Source organism: Trifolium pratense, linkage group LG6 (genome assembly GCF_020283565.1).
Source record: "Trifolium pratense cultivar HEN17-A07 linkage group LG6, ARS_RC_1.1, whole genome shotgun sequence".
Taxonomy (NCBI): Eukaryota; Viridiplantae; Streptophyta; class Magnoliopsida; order Fabales; family Fabaceae; genus Trifolium; species Trifolium pratense.
In genome coordinates, this window is record NC_060064.1 from 22931512 (window position 1) to 22947536 (window position 16025).

At 34.7% G+C, this 16025-nt stretch overlaps 1 protein-coding gene across 1 annotated transcript; it reads left to right on the forward strand.

Annotated features, from left to right (window-relative positions):
- The first annotated feature begins 8133 nt into the window (after window positions 1–8133).
- Window positions 8134–14887, forward strand: LOC123892862 (phospholipid-transporting ATPase 1-like). Its single transcript, XM_045942744.1, has 9 exons — window positions 8134–8384; window positions 8598–10409; window positions 10765–11113; window positions 11298–12087; window positions 12241–12364; window positions 12557–12776; window positions 13131–13589; window positions 13682–13995; window positions 14530–14887. Exons 2-8 carry the CDS (start codon window positions 8693–8695, stop codon window positions 13878–13880), a joined length of 3858 nt encoding a protein of 1285 aa, XP_045798700.1. The 5' UTR covers window positions 8134–8384; window positions 8598–8692; the 3' UTR covers window positions 13881–13995; window positions 14530–14887.
- Window positions 14888–16025: the final 1138 nt, after the last annotated feature.

Sequence of the window (16025 nt, forward strand, 5' to 3'; positions counted from 1 at the left end):
CCACTGAGTCACTGGTCAAATCGAATGACTAAACTGGATAAAGCTTAATAACTCAGTTGAATAAACCGGTCTCAAGTACAAAACTATATAGGTATTAAATCAAATCAAATTGAATGACTAAGTGTAAAAAAAGAATTAAAACAATGATTTTTTTTTCATCAAAATCATAAATTATGTATTTTATAACTAAACAAATTCATTAGTAAAAAAAAAAATCCATATGATATTAAAATAAATATTTTTAGTTGATAGATACCCAAATATTTTCAAACAATTGTATTAAAAATAAAATATTGTAAATTTTATTTAAAAGAAGCATGCAGTAAAGAAAAAGAGTTACGTATTATTAAAGCATTATACACAGGGGTTGCTAATTTACTCTCACCTAAAAACATGTGGGAGTAAGTTAGCAAGTCTACTCTCACTATATGTATTTAATAAAACTCCAACACTTTTATTTTAACACTACTTAAATATGTGGGCATTACTGTAATTTAATAAATTAAGTTAGTTTAATAAAAAAAAATCTTATTTTATTGTCTTGTTTGTCTTCTTCGATCTTTTGTTTTTTATTGTCTTGTTTTTCTTCTTTCGTCTTTTGTTTCTCAATTTTTTGAATGTATTGTCTAGTAAACTTAAAATTGAACCATTGCACTGAAGCAATTTTTTCAATTGAGTTCAACCAATGTTAATTTGACCGTATTTCAGCCAAAAAAAAAAAACAGTAAAAGTGGTATAAGTATTATCACCCTTGGTTGATTTCTTATGCTAATTCACCTAACAAATGTAATGACTTAGGAAAAAAAAACCTGCGCACATAATTGTTAGTCATTGAAAAACCTACGATTTGTGTTTGAGTCAAAGAGGATTTTTGATTTTGTTTTTAATTAATTAAAATAATTTACAAAACTAATTTTATGACTTTAGTTGGTTTGTGTAGATAGAATGATTTTTTAGTAAAAATATAGTGGGAATAGACTTGCTAACTTACTCCCACATGTTTTAGGGAATTAATTCATAAATGAAATAGCTGGCTCGGTGGCAAAGTTGTTCATATTTCAACATGAGAACGCAGGTTTGAATCCTGCTGGTGACATTTCAGATTTTTGTTTTGAAAAGTTCTTGACTCGCACGAACCGGTCGGTTTTCTCTGGTTTAGACCGATTTCCTCCGATTTTGACCGGGTTAATTGCATGTGAGTTCCAACATACCAATCAGACCAGTGCTATATTTGATTCACAGTTGAACCAGTCGGACTGGCTGGTCAGATTTTTAAAACTATGGTTCAAAATACCTATCAAGCTGATTCAGATTCACTTAAATTATACTTTAATTCGTGTCACAAAATAGTTCAATATAAAGTCGATGTCATCGAAAATATGCACTCATACACAATAAAATATAGCACCTTATGACTTTAACATCAATAAAATTACAACCTTTAACATCAATATGGACACAAAACAGACTAATCTTTCAATGTTACAATGTCACACTTGAAAAAAAAACACATATTTAAAACTGACTCGAGTAATGGAAGAATTGCTTTGCTTTTAACCTCAGTCAAATTACAACCTTACGAAAAGATATTGAAGGGAAATCTAGTATACTACACATCAAATAATCGAATCCAATAGCCTTCAATTTACGATACAAAACCTAGAAAATACTATACTATGACTTGCATATCAACTAAGCCATATATTATTCAAACTCAAACAAAACATATCCATTCTATTTAATTCTAATTTCTAAATATGTATAAAACACATAAGCCACAATCACTGACATATTAAAATACAAACATTTAACATAACAAATCACCTATACACCAACATTAACAATAACAATCAAACATAGCCTCAGAAAATTAATGATTAATATTAATAGAAAACACATTTCATGATTGAACAATACAACCTAAAAACATCATTGTATAAACTACAAAAACCTCAAACACACGCATAATAGAATAAATCGAAATAGCACAATAATAAATCAAAAAACAAAACAACAAATCAAAATAATCATATTATATAAAAACAAACATCAAATAAATTCAATAAATATTATTAAAACTCAATACCAATATATAATATCATAAAAATAAAACAAAATTCAGAATAAAAAAATAAACAAAAACTAACCAACCTGGCGGGAGGAGTGGGCTTAGAAGGCAACTAAGCAGGCTCAGGGGTGTATTATCATAACACGCGTGAGTGAATCATCCAGTTTTGGCAGAGCATAAGGAGTTAATATGGATATATTTTCCATATTATACATCAATGATTTGCTAGTCTAATGAATTAATTACTCTGAACAAGCAATTTCCAAGACTTGGAATCAATTATTCTGATTCCAAATATTAATTTTAATTGTATAATCACCACTATATTAATAGGGGAGGGATCAAATTACACTGGTGTAACATTTGAGTAATGTTACACTGCTCAATAACGCTTTAACGAATACAAATTTTACAAAATCCACCGTTGGATTGAAAGCTTATATCGTATAGATCATTCATGTTAAATTTTACAAAAACCTAAAATCGTTTGATATGTTATTGAGACCGATGAAGATTAATGGTTTATGCGTTTTTATTGAATACCGTTAATCTTGATCTATCTAAAAAACATATCAAACGATTTTAGATTTTTATACAATTCAACATAGATGATCTATACGATATAAGTTTTCAATCCAACGATGGATTTTGTAAAATTTGTATTTGTTAAAGCGTTATTGAGCGGTGTAACATTACTCAAATGTTACACCGGTGTAATTTGATCTCTTCCCATATTAATAATAATAATAATAATAAATGTTTTTTTTTAAGAAGCTAAATTAATTCACTCAAATTGGCACCAGATAGAATCAAACCTGACACCTTAAGGAGGAACACACTCTCAGGTCCCAAAAACTTATCTATTATAATAATAAATGTTATGATAAAACAAAAGACATAGCGGTCATACTATTAGGGCCTGTTTGGTGCGCAGGATAGCATAGTGACATGATAGGATATAAAACAGGATAAGGATAGGATAGAATAACAGCAGGATAACAGTTATACTCAGTTATCATATCATGTGTTTGGTGCACACAGGATAACAAACATGATAACTATTATATTTTGTTTTTAATACATACTTGCTCATAAAAATATGATAAGATATATAACATATTTAATTGACAAAATTACTCTTGTAAAACAATTGTTATTTTTTTAAAATTATTTTGTAATACTTTGAATTTTATAAATAAAAAATATAAATAAGTAATCAAATATTTGTATATAATTTAAAATAAAAATCATGAGAAAATAATCAAGTTTAATTTTTTATATGAATCATGATTAAATAAATAACTCAATAATATATACATGTTAGATAAGCCAAATAAGTATATGATATATCTCATACGTAAATAATAAAATTACTATTACAAAAGAATTATATTTAATTTTTTATAAAATTTAAATTAATATCCCTATTTGTCAATTTTTTAATAATCATTTTACTTTAAAATATTGTAATTTTAGTAAAATTTTGATTTTTTAGAATATATAAATTACAAAATTACCCTTGTGAGAAAATCACATATATATTTAAAAATTAATTATTTTATTATTTATATTTTATTTATTTTATTTTATGTATTTTAAAATATATTTTATAAAATAAATCAGTAATTTTTTTTTCCTTATCCTATCTTGCTGGTAACCCAGCTCAAATTCAGGATAAGAATTATAACTAGAGAGACAGGATAGGATAAGCTTCAGGATTAACTTATCATATCCTGCTGTATCACCAAACACTGAATTGCGGCAGGATATGATACAGTTATCCTATCCTGTCTCTTATCATGTGCACCAAACGGGCCCTTATTGGTTTGTCGGAACACAACACAAAAAAATGACACATAAAATTAGGGTGCAAAGTGTAAATACCACAAGGTTCATTATCGTGTTGGGCAACCCATTAAGAGTGACTGCCAGGAATCTCCGTAGATGGAGGGAGAGACCGTTATTTGGTCCACATCCTGGGTTGAGCTATCCCGCTTATTGGGGATAATGGATAAGCTCAAGTGGACTTGCGCTCAGCTGGCGAGGTGCACGTGGACAACGAGCTGTGCTGACGTGTCAGAGCGGGACTGTAGCTTATTGGGCTGAGCAGAAGTGGATTTGGGCCAGCTCTTGGCCCACTTCAGAACAGTTTCAACATTCAACAATATAAAAATTCAAACAATACAATTAATTGATGAGAAATTTGTGAATGATTTGTTGGGGAATATACAATATAAAAATTTGATTGGTGAATTTCTTCAAAAAATGGTAGAAGCGAGATTTTTTTTTTCCTTAAGTAGCTAGAAAATATTTTGATGATATTGATTATAATATGACATTTTTATGTTTTGTTTATAAGGATGAATGATTTTTTTTTATGTTGTTGATATTATTTAAAATTTACATGTATGTCCTTAAACAAAATTAAATATAAGATATTCTTTAAAAATAAATTGTATTTTTTTATTAGGGGTCCATTTTTATTATTCGTCCTGGACCTCATAATAGTTGGGACCAACCCTGATTAGTAGAAAGTCAAGCACATATATGTAGCATATGAGAATGTATTAGTAGATCTGAAAAAAAAAAAAAGATAAAAAAAGAAAGCTTGGCAGAGAAAGAAGATGAAAAGAGGATTATATTTTGAAATTTGAGTGATTTCTTAAGTTAATTGTACATGTGCTAATGTAAGAAGAGATTTTTACATTGGAAATGAAGTGAGATTGAGCAAATGAAGTGAACAGGCTCGATTGTGAAAGTGTATGAGAGCAACCAATTTTTTTTAGGGGTTTAGATATGAATGATAGTAGAAAAGGTTATGAAAAAGAAGGTTAATATTGTCTTTTTGCCCAAAATTTTGGTGAATCTTCCCGCTTTCCGTCCAAAGTAGAACAAAAAGATTTTTGGGTGGGGTCCATGCAAAACTTTCTTTCCTTCACTTTTCAAGGTTGTTCCGAACAATGGAAAGATTCACTTTCCACCATCTTTCTCTCCTGTGACTTTCTTTCCTTCCTTTTAACCCTAAACCAAACACAGTGTTGAGGAAAATATGTTGTGATATGTCATCGGAAGGCCGATGTTGAGGTTGAATTGCTCAAAGGGGTTGTTAGTTTGGATATTTTATCGAAGGGGTAACCATGAAGAAAGCTGTTAGAGCTTGTTGAGCTAATGCATCTTCTTCCTTAATTAATGGATCCCCAAAGTGAACTTCTTCTACTTCGATCATGAATGGGTATTCCCAATGTTTTTACGGTCCAAGGACGTTGATGACCTCTCGTCACACCTATTAATCCATGCTTATTTGAGGGACATTAGACTCTTTTTAAGTAGTTTTGTTATGAATAAACAAGAGAAATCAGCCCGGATTTGAGATTACTTGGATTACAAGAAAAGCAAGAAAATTATGCAGAAGTTTGAAGTTTTGCACTACGCTGGGGGCGTGGTTGTTTCACGCGCAGCGTGTTGCCTGTGCAAAGAAGAAGTTTTCCCCTGCTTTCACTACGCGCGGCGTAATACCCTACCAGAATTGAAGTTGCTCTCTGACTTAGTCACGCACGGCGTGATGTCTACCACGCGCGGCGTGAAGGAGGAAGTTGAACTACGCCGACGACGTGATCCAACCACACGCAGCGTAATACCTCATCTGAAGATCTGATTCCCCTCTGACTTGATCACGCGCGGCGTGAAAGGCAATCACGCGCGACGCAGTGTTAAGAAGAACAACCACGCGCGGCGTGATAGATCTGGCGCGCGGCGTGGTTGCAATTTGTATAAAAGAAAAACTCAATTTCTGGAAAAGGGTTCGAAACTTTGGAGTTGAAACATGATTTTAAGAGTTCTTGTGCATCAATTGGAGTGCGCGGCGTGATAGATCTGGCGCGCGGCGTGGTTGCAATTTGTATAAAAGAAAAACTCAATTTCTGGAAAAGGATTCGAAACTTTGGAGTTGAAACATGATTTTAAGAGTTCTTGTGCATCAATTGGAGTGAGATCCTGCGTTCCAGTGGCTAGATTCAAGGAGTTCAACAACATGGGAGCAAATCTTGTGGAGTTGGAGCTTGGATCCTTGCTTGTCACCATGAGGAAATAAATCCTCATAGAGGTTGGATCTAGAATATGAACTAAACTGATGTAATCTCATGTAATTCCTCATATTTGTAATGAATCTCTCTTGTATAAGTGTTATTCAATGAATTTCAGTTCTTAATGCTTTACAATTTCTGATCAACTTTGCAATGATTTTAGATTTTGATTATGTATGAGAATATGAGTTAAAATCCGACATGAATTCATTGTGCACTTGAGTGTTTCCGGTCGAGAGATTGAAACATAGAGTGTAACATAAAATCAACACACTTTTAACTACTCTGTTACCTGTAGCTTCCATCCAAGAGATTGGAGAAGTATCGGTAAGGGATAGGGTGGATTTATCAAGAGATTGAAATTCATCATATTGTTGATCTAGTTGTGACACTTGAGTGGTTCATTACAATATGATTGATTGCATGCAATTGCTATAGTTTAGGGAGTTTCAACGATCCAACCTCACTCTTTTATCACTGATTACTCAAACCGTTTTCTTACCAAACACTTACTCAAACAAACCCCCAAACATGTGTTTTAAGTTTACTATGTTTATAAACACAATCATCTTGATTGGACAACACAATCCCTGTGGATCGATATCTTTTTATTACTAATTGACGACGTTTGTACACTTGCAAAGAGTCAATCAGACGTGTCAATAAATTCACATGAAGGAGGGAACCATTTTGTTTGATAAACAGTTGCGAGCAGCAGTTGAAGACATTGTGGTTGTGGCGGTCCTTTAGGGACCTTCAATGGAGATTAGCTTCCTTACCTATTAAGTTTGGGGGATTAGATTTGTACTATGCAGTAGAGGCCACCTCATACGCTTTTGCGGCTTCTAGGGCCAAATCTTGGGTGTTACAAGATCATATATTGAGAGATAGTGGAGTATGTGGTATGAACTCTGGTTTTGACAATGCTTTAGATGGTTTTTATGAAACGATTCCTGGTTTTGACTTGAACAGTTTTACTAAGAAGGGCACCACCATTAAATCCCAACATCTTTTGGCGTGTGTTCTATTTGGTAAAATTGTTCAGGATATAGAAGTTAAGTTTGATATGACCACAAGATAAAAAACAGTTTTTGGGTGTTTGCAAGTAGCACATGCTTAGGATTTTCTTGTTGCTATTGCTATTGTTGGATTATGCCATCATATGTCACAAGTGGAGTATCGTACTATCCTTAAATATCGCATCATGATTCCTTATTTCTCTTTAATGAGGTTTGCATCCCCTGTTTGTCGTAAGACATGTTTGGATAACTTTGGGGAACACACAATATATTGTAGAGAGCTTTCAGGCTTCAAATACAAACATGACTTTGTTCGAGATGTCCTTTTTGATATTCTGAGGCACACTGGAATCTCTGTGAAAAAAGAGGCGCATGTGAATTTTTTGACTAATCCACATGACGAGAGATCGACTCTCAGACCGACAAATATTATGGTGTATGGGTCCATATCGGAAAACATGTATGTGTGAACTTGATTGACGTGTTCACCACTTGTGGGATTAAGGACCGATGCTTTTACAGTGGACAACACCCTCAAAGCCGCTTAAAGAAAAGTGACGAAACATGAGAAAACATGTTCTGACAACCAACATGCTTTTTATACCATTTGAGTTTGACAATTTTGGCTTCCTAGCACCCAAGACCAACATGTTCTACCAACCAACATTCTTAAATTTTAAAATTTAAGAATTATTAAACAATTTATAAAATTTTGAAAATAACATCTTGATTGTAAAAAGTCTTTTAAAAATATCTTTTACAATCTCACAAAATCAACGAAATCTTTTAAAATGTTCAAGATTTTTTTGTCAAAAAAGTCTTTTAAAATCCCAATCCAATACACTCCAAAATTACGTGCATAAAATTTTATAGAAATGAAAACAAAATTTGATAATTTTATAGAAATTAAAAACATATTTAATTCATAAAAATATTATATTACACAACACACAGAATAAAATGAATATTAAAAAAATGTAATGTAACGAGAAAAGGAAGATAGTAATGGCAATAGTTTGTTAGGTGGTGGCCCATAGAAAAGGAAGAAGAAAGAGAAGAAGTGAGAAGAAAGGAAAGCAACGTAAAGGATTGGATTAGTGGTTCACCGCTCCTCTCTCTCCCAACTCCCATTGCAACACAGCAAAGCACAACACAACACAACACCTGATTCTGATTCCATCTCTCTCTCTCTCTCTCTGCATTTCAATTTCTCAGGTTTTTCCTCTTTCTTCTTCTTCTCTCATTTCAATTTTTCCGATTAATTCTTAAATTTTGCGTTTCTGCATGTTTTTACATTATATTACAAAATACAATCGTACATTAGGGTTAAAAATCAATTTGATCCATGATTCCTGATTAATTCAATTTTCCTTCCATTTTTATTAGCATATGCCGACAATAACACTTCACTCTTGAATTTTATTTCAGGAAAGAATCGATGCGTTTTTAATTAATCAATTATTTTTGCCGTGAAATTTGTTCTTAAACGCGCTTCTCCAAAATGTGGTTGGAGAATTATATATATGAGTTCTGATCAACCACTGCTTTCCGAACCAGATCTTGTTCCTCCAGTCATTCATCATCGCCACCGGAAATCCGGATCCCGCACTACCTTCTTTGAAGCTGCCGCCGCAGAATCTTTTCCCGACCACCATAGGGAAGTTGTGTTGGCGAAAGATTGCAGCTTCCACTCGGCGTTTTGCAATAATAATAACAACAGTGGCAGCATTGGCATCTCATCATCCTCTTTAACAGAGACACAAAACCCTGATTCAGAGTTTCGTTTGGAATGCCCCACGCGGGAAAGGGGACGCCTGCGATCCTGGGGTGCAATGGAACTGCATGATGCAAATACCGCGCCCTTTGAAATTTCAACAGCTTCTGCAGTAACATCAGCTCCATCTCGCAGGATTCGTCATAAAAGTCTGCAGTTTGATGAACAAATTTTACATGATGATAATGCTAGGTTGATCTATATAAATGATCCTAAGAGAACTAATGATAAGTATGAGTTTACTGGGAATGAGATCCGAACTAGTAGATATACTTTTATCACATTCTTGCCTAAGAATTTGTTTATTCAGTTTCATAGGGTTGCTTATTTGTATTTCCTTGCTATTGCTGCACTCAATCAGCTTCCTCCCTTAGCTGTATTTGGGAGGACAGTGTCCCTTTTTCCGCTTTTGTTTGTTCTTTGTGTTACTGCTATTAAGGATGGGTATGAGGATTGGAGGAGACATAGGTCCGATAACAATGAGAACAATCGTGAGTCTTTGGTTCTTCAGTCCAGTGATTTCCGTTCCAAGGTATGGAAAAAGATTCAGGCTGGTGAGGTTGTTAAGATTTTTGCAGATGAGACCATTCCTGCTGATATGGTTTTGTTGGGTACAAGTGATCCGAGTGGGCTTGCCTACATTCAGACAATGAATTTGGATGGAGAATCAAATTTGAAGACAAGGTATGCCAAGCAGGAAACAACTTCTGCAGTATCTTCAGAGGTTTGTGATATTGCTGGGATTATTAGATGCGAGCAGCCAAACCGGAACATTTATGAGTTCACAGCTAATATGGAGTTCAATGGAATTAAGTTTTCCCTTAGCCAGTCAAACATTGTCCTGCGAGGTTGCCAGCTCAAGAACACGGATTGGATAATTGGTGTTGTGGTTTATGCAGGACAGGAAACAAAAGCCATGTTGAACAGTGCGGCTTCTCCTTCCAAGAGAAGCCGACTTGAAGGTTATATGAATAGAGAAACCCTTTGGTTGTCAATTTTTCTTTTTATCATGTGTTTGGTTGTTGCCCTTGGGATGTGTCTTTGGCTGGTACGTCACAAGAACCAACTTGATACCTTGCCTTACTACAGAAAAAGATACATCAACAAAGGCCCGCAATATGGAAAGAAATATAAGTATTATGGGATACCAATGGAAGCGTTTTTCTCCTTTTTGAGTTCTGTTATAGTGTTCCAGATAATGATACCCATATCTCTTTACATCACAATGGAGTTGGTTCGATTGGGTCAGTCATACTTCATGATTGAAGACATGCATATGTATGACGCTAGCTCTGGATCAAGGTTTCAGTGTAGATCATTAAATATAAATGAAGATTTGGGTCAGATACGCTATGTATTTTCAGACAAGACAGGAACACTAACAGAAAACAAGATGGAATTCCGGAGGGCTAGCGTACATGGGGATAATTATGGGAGCTCCTTGCTTGCTGCTGATGATAGTTCAGGTATTTGGTCTCCCCTTGAGATAATCATGTACCTTTAAACTGCTTAATGTTGCTGTGTAGTGCCGTTGTCTCTTGTTTCGCTGTGATAAATACCGTGTGAATATATAAAGTCCGATCTATAATTATTGTATAATAGCATAAGCTTTGTATGAGTTAGCTCCTGGTTTTCTTTCCCCTGTACAGTTTTGCTTTTCTTGCATACTTATTTGATGAAATTGCTACCATGCTCTTCAGTAGTTAATATCTTGCTTTGAGCCTGCATGTGTCGGCGGCGTGAGTTGTTAACAAAAATCATCTGTAAGCTTATAATGAATATAGTTCTTATCACAAGTATTTTTTTTGTGATGTTTTGCAGCTGCAACAGATGTTATTCCTAAACGGAGATGGAAACTGAAATCTGAAATTTCAGTTGATCCCAAACTAATGTCCGTGTTGCATAAAAACCCAAGTAGAGATGAAAGAATAGTTGCTCATGAGTTTTTTCTTACATTGGCTGCTTGTAATACTGTGATTCCTATACTTAGTGATGGTGAATTTTCTGGTTGTGGAACAAGTGAATCACCTGGATATGTAGAGTGCATTGATTACCAGGGAGAATCCCCTGATGAACAAGCTCTAGTTTCTGCGGCTTCTGCATATGGATACACTCTTTTTGAGCGGACATCTGGACATATTGTTATTGACATCAATGGTGAGAAACTCAGGTAGATTGTGACTTCCTTTGAGATGGGTTACTAATTTTTATATTTTGTTTAAATGATGCTGAAATGCATGATTGATGAAACAGTATTATGTACACTAGACGTTCTAGTTCCGTTTTGTGCTTTTTATGCAATCTTATATGTAAATTACTCAGTAACTTTATTATTTCTGTGCTGTGGTATATAGATTGGATGTATTGGGCTTGCATGAGTTTGATAGTGTGCGAAAGAGAATGTCCGTTGTTATTCGGTTTCCTGACAATGTTGTAAAGGTGCTAGTCAAAGGGGCTGATACATCAATGTTTAACATTTTGGCAAACGGCAGTGAAAGCCACAATAGCTTATTGCATGCAACACAGAGCCATTTGACTGAATATTCTTCGCAAGGTTTGCGCACCCTTGTAGTTGCCTCTAGAAGTCTTTCTGATGCTGAACTTGAGGAGTGGCAAAGCAGGTATGGAGAGGCAAGCACTGCCTTAACTGACAGAGCTAGTAAACTACGTCAAGCGGCAGCTCTTATAGAATGCAATTTAAATCTACTTGGAGCAACCGGAATCGAGGACAAGCTGCAAGAGGGTGTACCAGAAGCCATTGAGTCCCTACGGCAAGCTGGAATCAAGGTCTGGGTTCTTACTGGTGATAAACAAGAGACTGCGATTTCAATTGGTCTTTCCTGCAAGCTTCTCAGTGCAGATATGCAGCAAATTGTTATAAATGGCACTTCAGAGGAGGAATGCAGAAATCTTTTGGGTGATGCAATAGCTAAATATGGTGTGAGATCTTCAAGTAGAGGGCATCAGAATCCGAAGAATAAAACCAATGCTGAACATGGTGATCTTGATGTTTCCAATGGTTCAAAGTCAATGAGTTTGCCCAAGTGGAATTCAGGAAAGGAAGAAGGACCTAATACTCCATTGGCACTCATAATTGACGGGAACAGTTTGGTTTATATTTTGGAGAAGGAACTGGAGTCAGAGGTAAAATTATCCTTCCTCATTAGATTTTTTTTGGAATATATATCTTTACTGGACATCTAAAACTTGCCTTTTCTGCTTGAGTTGTTGGAGGTGCATATACTATTGCTTCAGATTTGAGCTGTTAAATAAGACTTTCCTTTTTCTATTCAACAGCTTTTTGACCTCGCAACTTCCTGTAAGGTTGTGCTGTGTTGTCGTGTTGCACCCTTGCAGAAGGCTGGAATTGTTGATCTGATAAAAAGCCGAACAGATGATATGACACTAGCCATAGGTGATGGTAAGTTCTTCATACTATAGTATAAAATTTCCCTTAATTTGCATTTGGTTTTTATTGAAGGGTCTGGTTGTTAATAATTTTCCAATAAGCTGCGGCCATCAAGATTCAACTAATATTCGATGATGCACTTTAAAATAAGATTTGACTTGATATAAGTTCAATTATAACGTTTTTTGGGAATACTTTTGACAGGGGCCAATGATGTGTCAATGATTCAAATGGCAGATGTTGGTGTTGGAATATGCGGGCAGGAAGGACGTCAAGCAGTGATGGCATCAGATTTTGCTATGGGACAATTTCAGTTCTTGAAAAGATTACTTCTTGTTCACGGGCACTGGAATTACCAGCGTGTTGGTTATTTAGTTCTGTACAACTTCTACCGCAATGCTGTCTTTGTGTTGATGTTATTTTGGTATGTACGGATTTATTTGGAAACTATGGTTTATTTCCTTGTGTTTATGAGTTTCTACTTCATTATTATTATTATTTCTGCCTATGACTAATTGCGGACAGATAATTGACAATTGTTTCCAATATTTTAACTGATATCTCCGTCTAGTGGGAAAATACTTGGTTTAAGTTATCCACTTTTTATGCCCAAAATTAATAAATTTCTTCCCTCTTGATGTTCTTGCTATCCTTGTTGAAATGTGTAATATATATAGGGTGTATCATAAATTTTGGGCTCGAAGAAGTTATTGGATTTTAATAATAGTTGCAGGTTTTTTGAGATTTTAACATTTTAATGTATCTTCCTTGTCTTCAGGTATATATTATGCACCGCTTTTTCTACAACTTCTGCATTAACAGATTGGAGTAGTGTATTCTATTCTGTGATATACACTTCTGTACCCACAATTTTTGTTGGTATTTTGGACAAAGACTTGAGTCATAAGACACTCTTGCAGTATCCGAAACTTTATAGTACTGGTTACAGGCAAGAAGCTTACAATATGCAATTATTTTGGATCACAATGATCGACACAGTATGGCAGAGCCTTGTTCTCTTCTACACACCGTTGTTCACCTATAAGGATAGTACAATTGATATATGGAGCATGGGTAGCTTGTGGACAATTGCAGTTGTTATCCTTGTAAATGCACACCTGGCTATGGACATCAACCGTTGGCTATTAATTACTCATTATGCTGTCTGGGGATCCATAATCACTACATATGGTTGCATGGTGATATTGGATTCTATACCCGTCTTTCCCAATTTCTGGTTAGTTACATGTGTCCTTACAATAGGTATTCTGTATGATAAATATAGGAGTACCGTAGGTTATAATATAATGTGTGTCAAAATAATTGCAGGACTATTTATCATCTGGCAAAGTCCCCTACATATTGGATAACAATTTTGCTTATAATAATTGTGGCATTGCTACCTCGCTTTACTTGCAAAGTTGTTTGGCAAATCTTCTGGCCTTCAGATATCCAGATAGCAAGAGAAGCCGAGTTAATGAGAAGACGAAATGATCATTTGCTGTCAAGGCATCAAGGTTCCAGTTAACTTGTGTTACTCTCATGCCACTTATAGATACTAAAGAAATATCGATATAAATGGCTCCCCTTGTATTTGTCCATCACAATGCATTCTTGTGGCAGTCGGTTTGATAAGTTACCAGGTAAGCCCATGGTTTCTCTCTTATTACCTTTATTGTGGATTTTCCCCCGTTTTGTGACACTATTCTCTGCATTACCTTGGGTTTAGTTGTCTATAGCTAAAAATGACCTTATTTTAGTTTTTAAAATTTCCCAAAACCCGTACCAAGTGATTTTGATCTTTCATTAGTTCAAGACATCCCTTTCTTCATTAATATGGCAAATTTTTTTTTTGGTACATAATTAATATGGCAATTTTAGTTTTAGAATATAGAGATCATGTGGCCCTGAAGTCCTGAACATAAATCTGCTATTAGAAGTACTGGTAGATTGTTGATTTATGGAATAAAAGGTCGCTGTAGTTGGTGTAATGCGCACTTAGAACATAAGGTTAGTTGAATAGAGTATCGCTTGGCTTAAATTGGCTATTAGAGGTACTGGTAAATTGTTGATTTATTGGAAAAAAAGGTCAACTGTAGTAGGTGCAATTATAACTTAAGGTTAGTTGAATGAAGAATATTGCTTGGTCCTGATCTTTTCTGTTCTTAATTCTCCAGATGAGTTGGAGAAGCAGATTGCGTTGATGTACGACAAATGCAACCAGGATCTCTTGGGAAAGCATGTGGCAAATTAAGATGCCGTAGCTAATAATTAGCTTGTCAGCTTTTCAAATGCCTCCGGCCAGGGAAGTTGGAGGTGGAGGTTGCCACTTGGCATAGGCTCACACTGAGGCATCTCCAGCTATTTGATGCGGGGGAAATTTTCAGTGGGACAATGCAGACACGGGTTTATAGAGTGTAACGAATTGTACAATAGTTCTGTAAAAAATCAGGTTTTTAAAGTCCTTTAACAAGAGATTGTCTCTAGAAAGCATAAAATGAAAGGAAAGGAAAGGTAAAAGGTAATTTTCATAAATCCTGCATCCCTTATCCTTGCATCGTCAATTTTTTTACCTAGTCTAATTAACAGTCAACCCTCCAAATGCAAGTTTAATTAAAGATGCATTTTTTTTATTAAAAGGTCCTTGGGGGTAGTGTGAATGTAATTTGCGAAAAAGTATGTTTCTCAGTGTCTAACTGTCAATGGAAAAACATAGTATTATTTAGTCATACCAAACGAGAAAGAACGTGTTGAGTCCTCCATAAGGACTTTTCCATTGGCAGCTGAGAAACAAATGAGAATTCATGGGTGGGTCTCTAAACGTTCTTTGAAGTTGGACTGTGGAGGGTTACCTTTCAAAGAATGTTTGACTGCAGATGAGCCTCTTTTCTGATTGGTCGATTCATGTATGTTAGATTTTATTTGGATTCTGCTCATAAGATAAATATATTTTTGAATTGACTAAAAGTAATGGGGGAAGACCTAACATATTGAATTGACATAATTTGAGACTATTTGAATTGTTTAAAGGAAAGAAATGAGTAAGCAGCTAATTTTTTAGAAAACCACCGTATTTAGAACCTTTGGTACTATGTTGGTTCTACCGTATTCAGAACCCCTTGATACCACTATTGGGTTATCACGAGAGGGTAGCCGAGGATCATCCATATTGGGCTCAAGAACAATACAAGTGAGTCTGACACCACATATTAATCCAAAACCTTAAGGTGTTAAGTTTATGTGTCAACCTCCAATTTCTGCTTTTTTGCTTCAAATTCTTGACAGCCTGTTGTTAAACCTTCACCATGGGTTTTCACCTTATTAATTCATATCTTTGACAACCTGTAATTCTTAACAAGATTATATCCAAGATCTGGAAGTCCCCATTTTTTTTTTCTTCTCATTCCCCCATTCTGAAATCTGAAATTTATTTATATTAAAGTTGTATTGAAAAGTTGAAATCTAACTTTTGTTAAAGGACAGTACAGGTTAAGATCGGTGAAACTAAAATATCTAATGGTAAATAATTGTATTTCATTATGCACTACTTGTTCCACTTGTGGACAGTAGCATTCGCCATGTTCCATAATTATTAATATGAAAAGTTGATGAAGTTTAGTGCACGTTTGAATTTAACTTATTTAACTTATATGTTAATTTTATCAAACATAGT

Coding starts and splice junctions, on each gene's coding strand:
- LOC123892862 (XM_045942744.1), top strand. CDS start 8,693: ATGAGTTCTGATCAACCACTGCTTTCCGAACCAGATCTTGTTCCTCCA. Junction 10,410..10,764: donor TGCTGCTGATGATAGTTCAG/GTATTTGGTCTC, acceptor GATGTTTTGCAG/CTGCAACAGATGTTATTCCT. Junction 12,777..13,130: donor TTTGTGTTGATGTTATTTTG/GTATGTACGGAT, acceptor CCTTGTCTTCAG/GTATATATTATGCACCGCTT.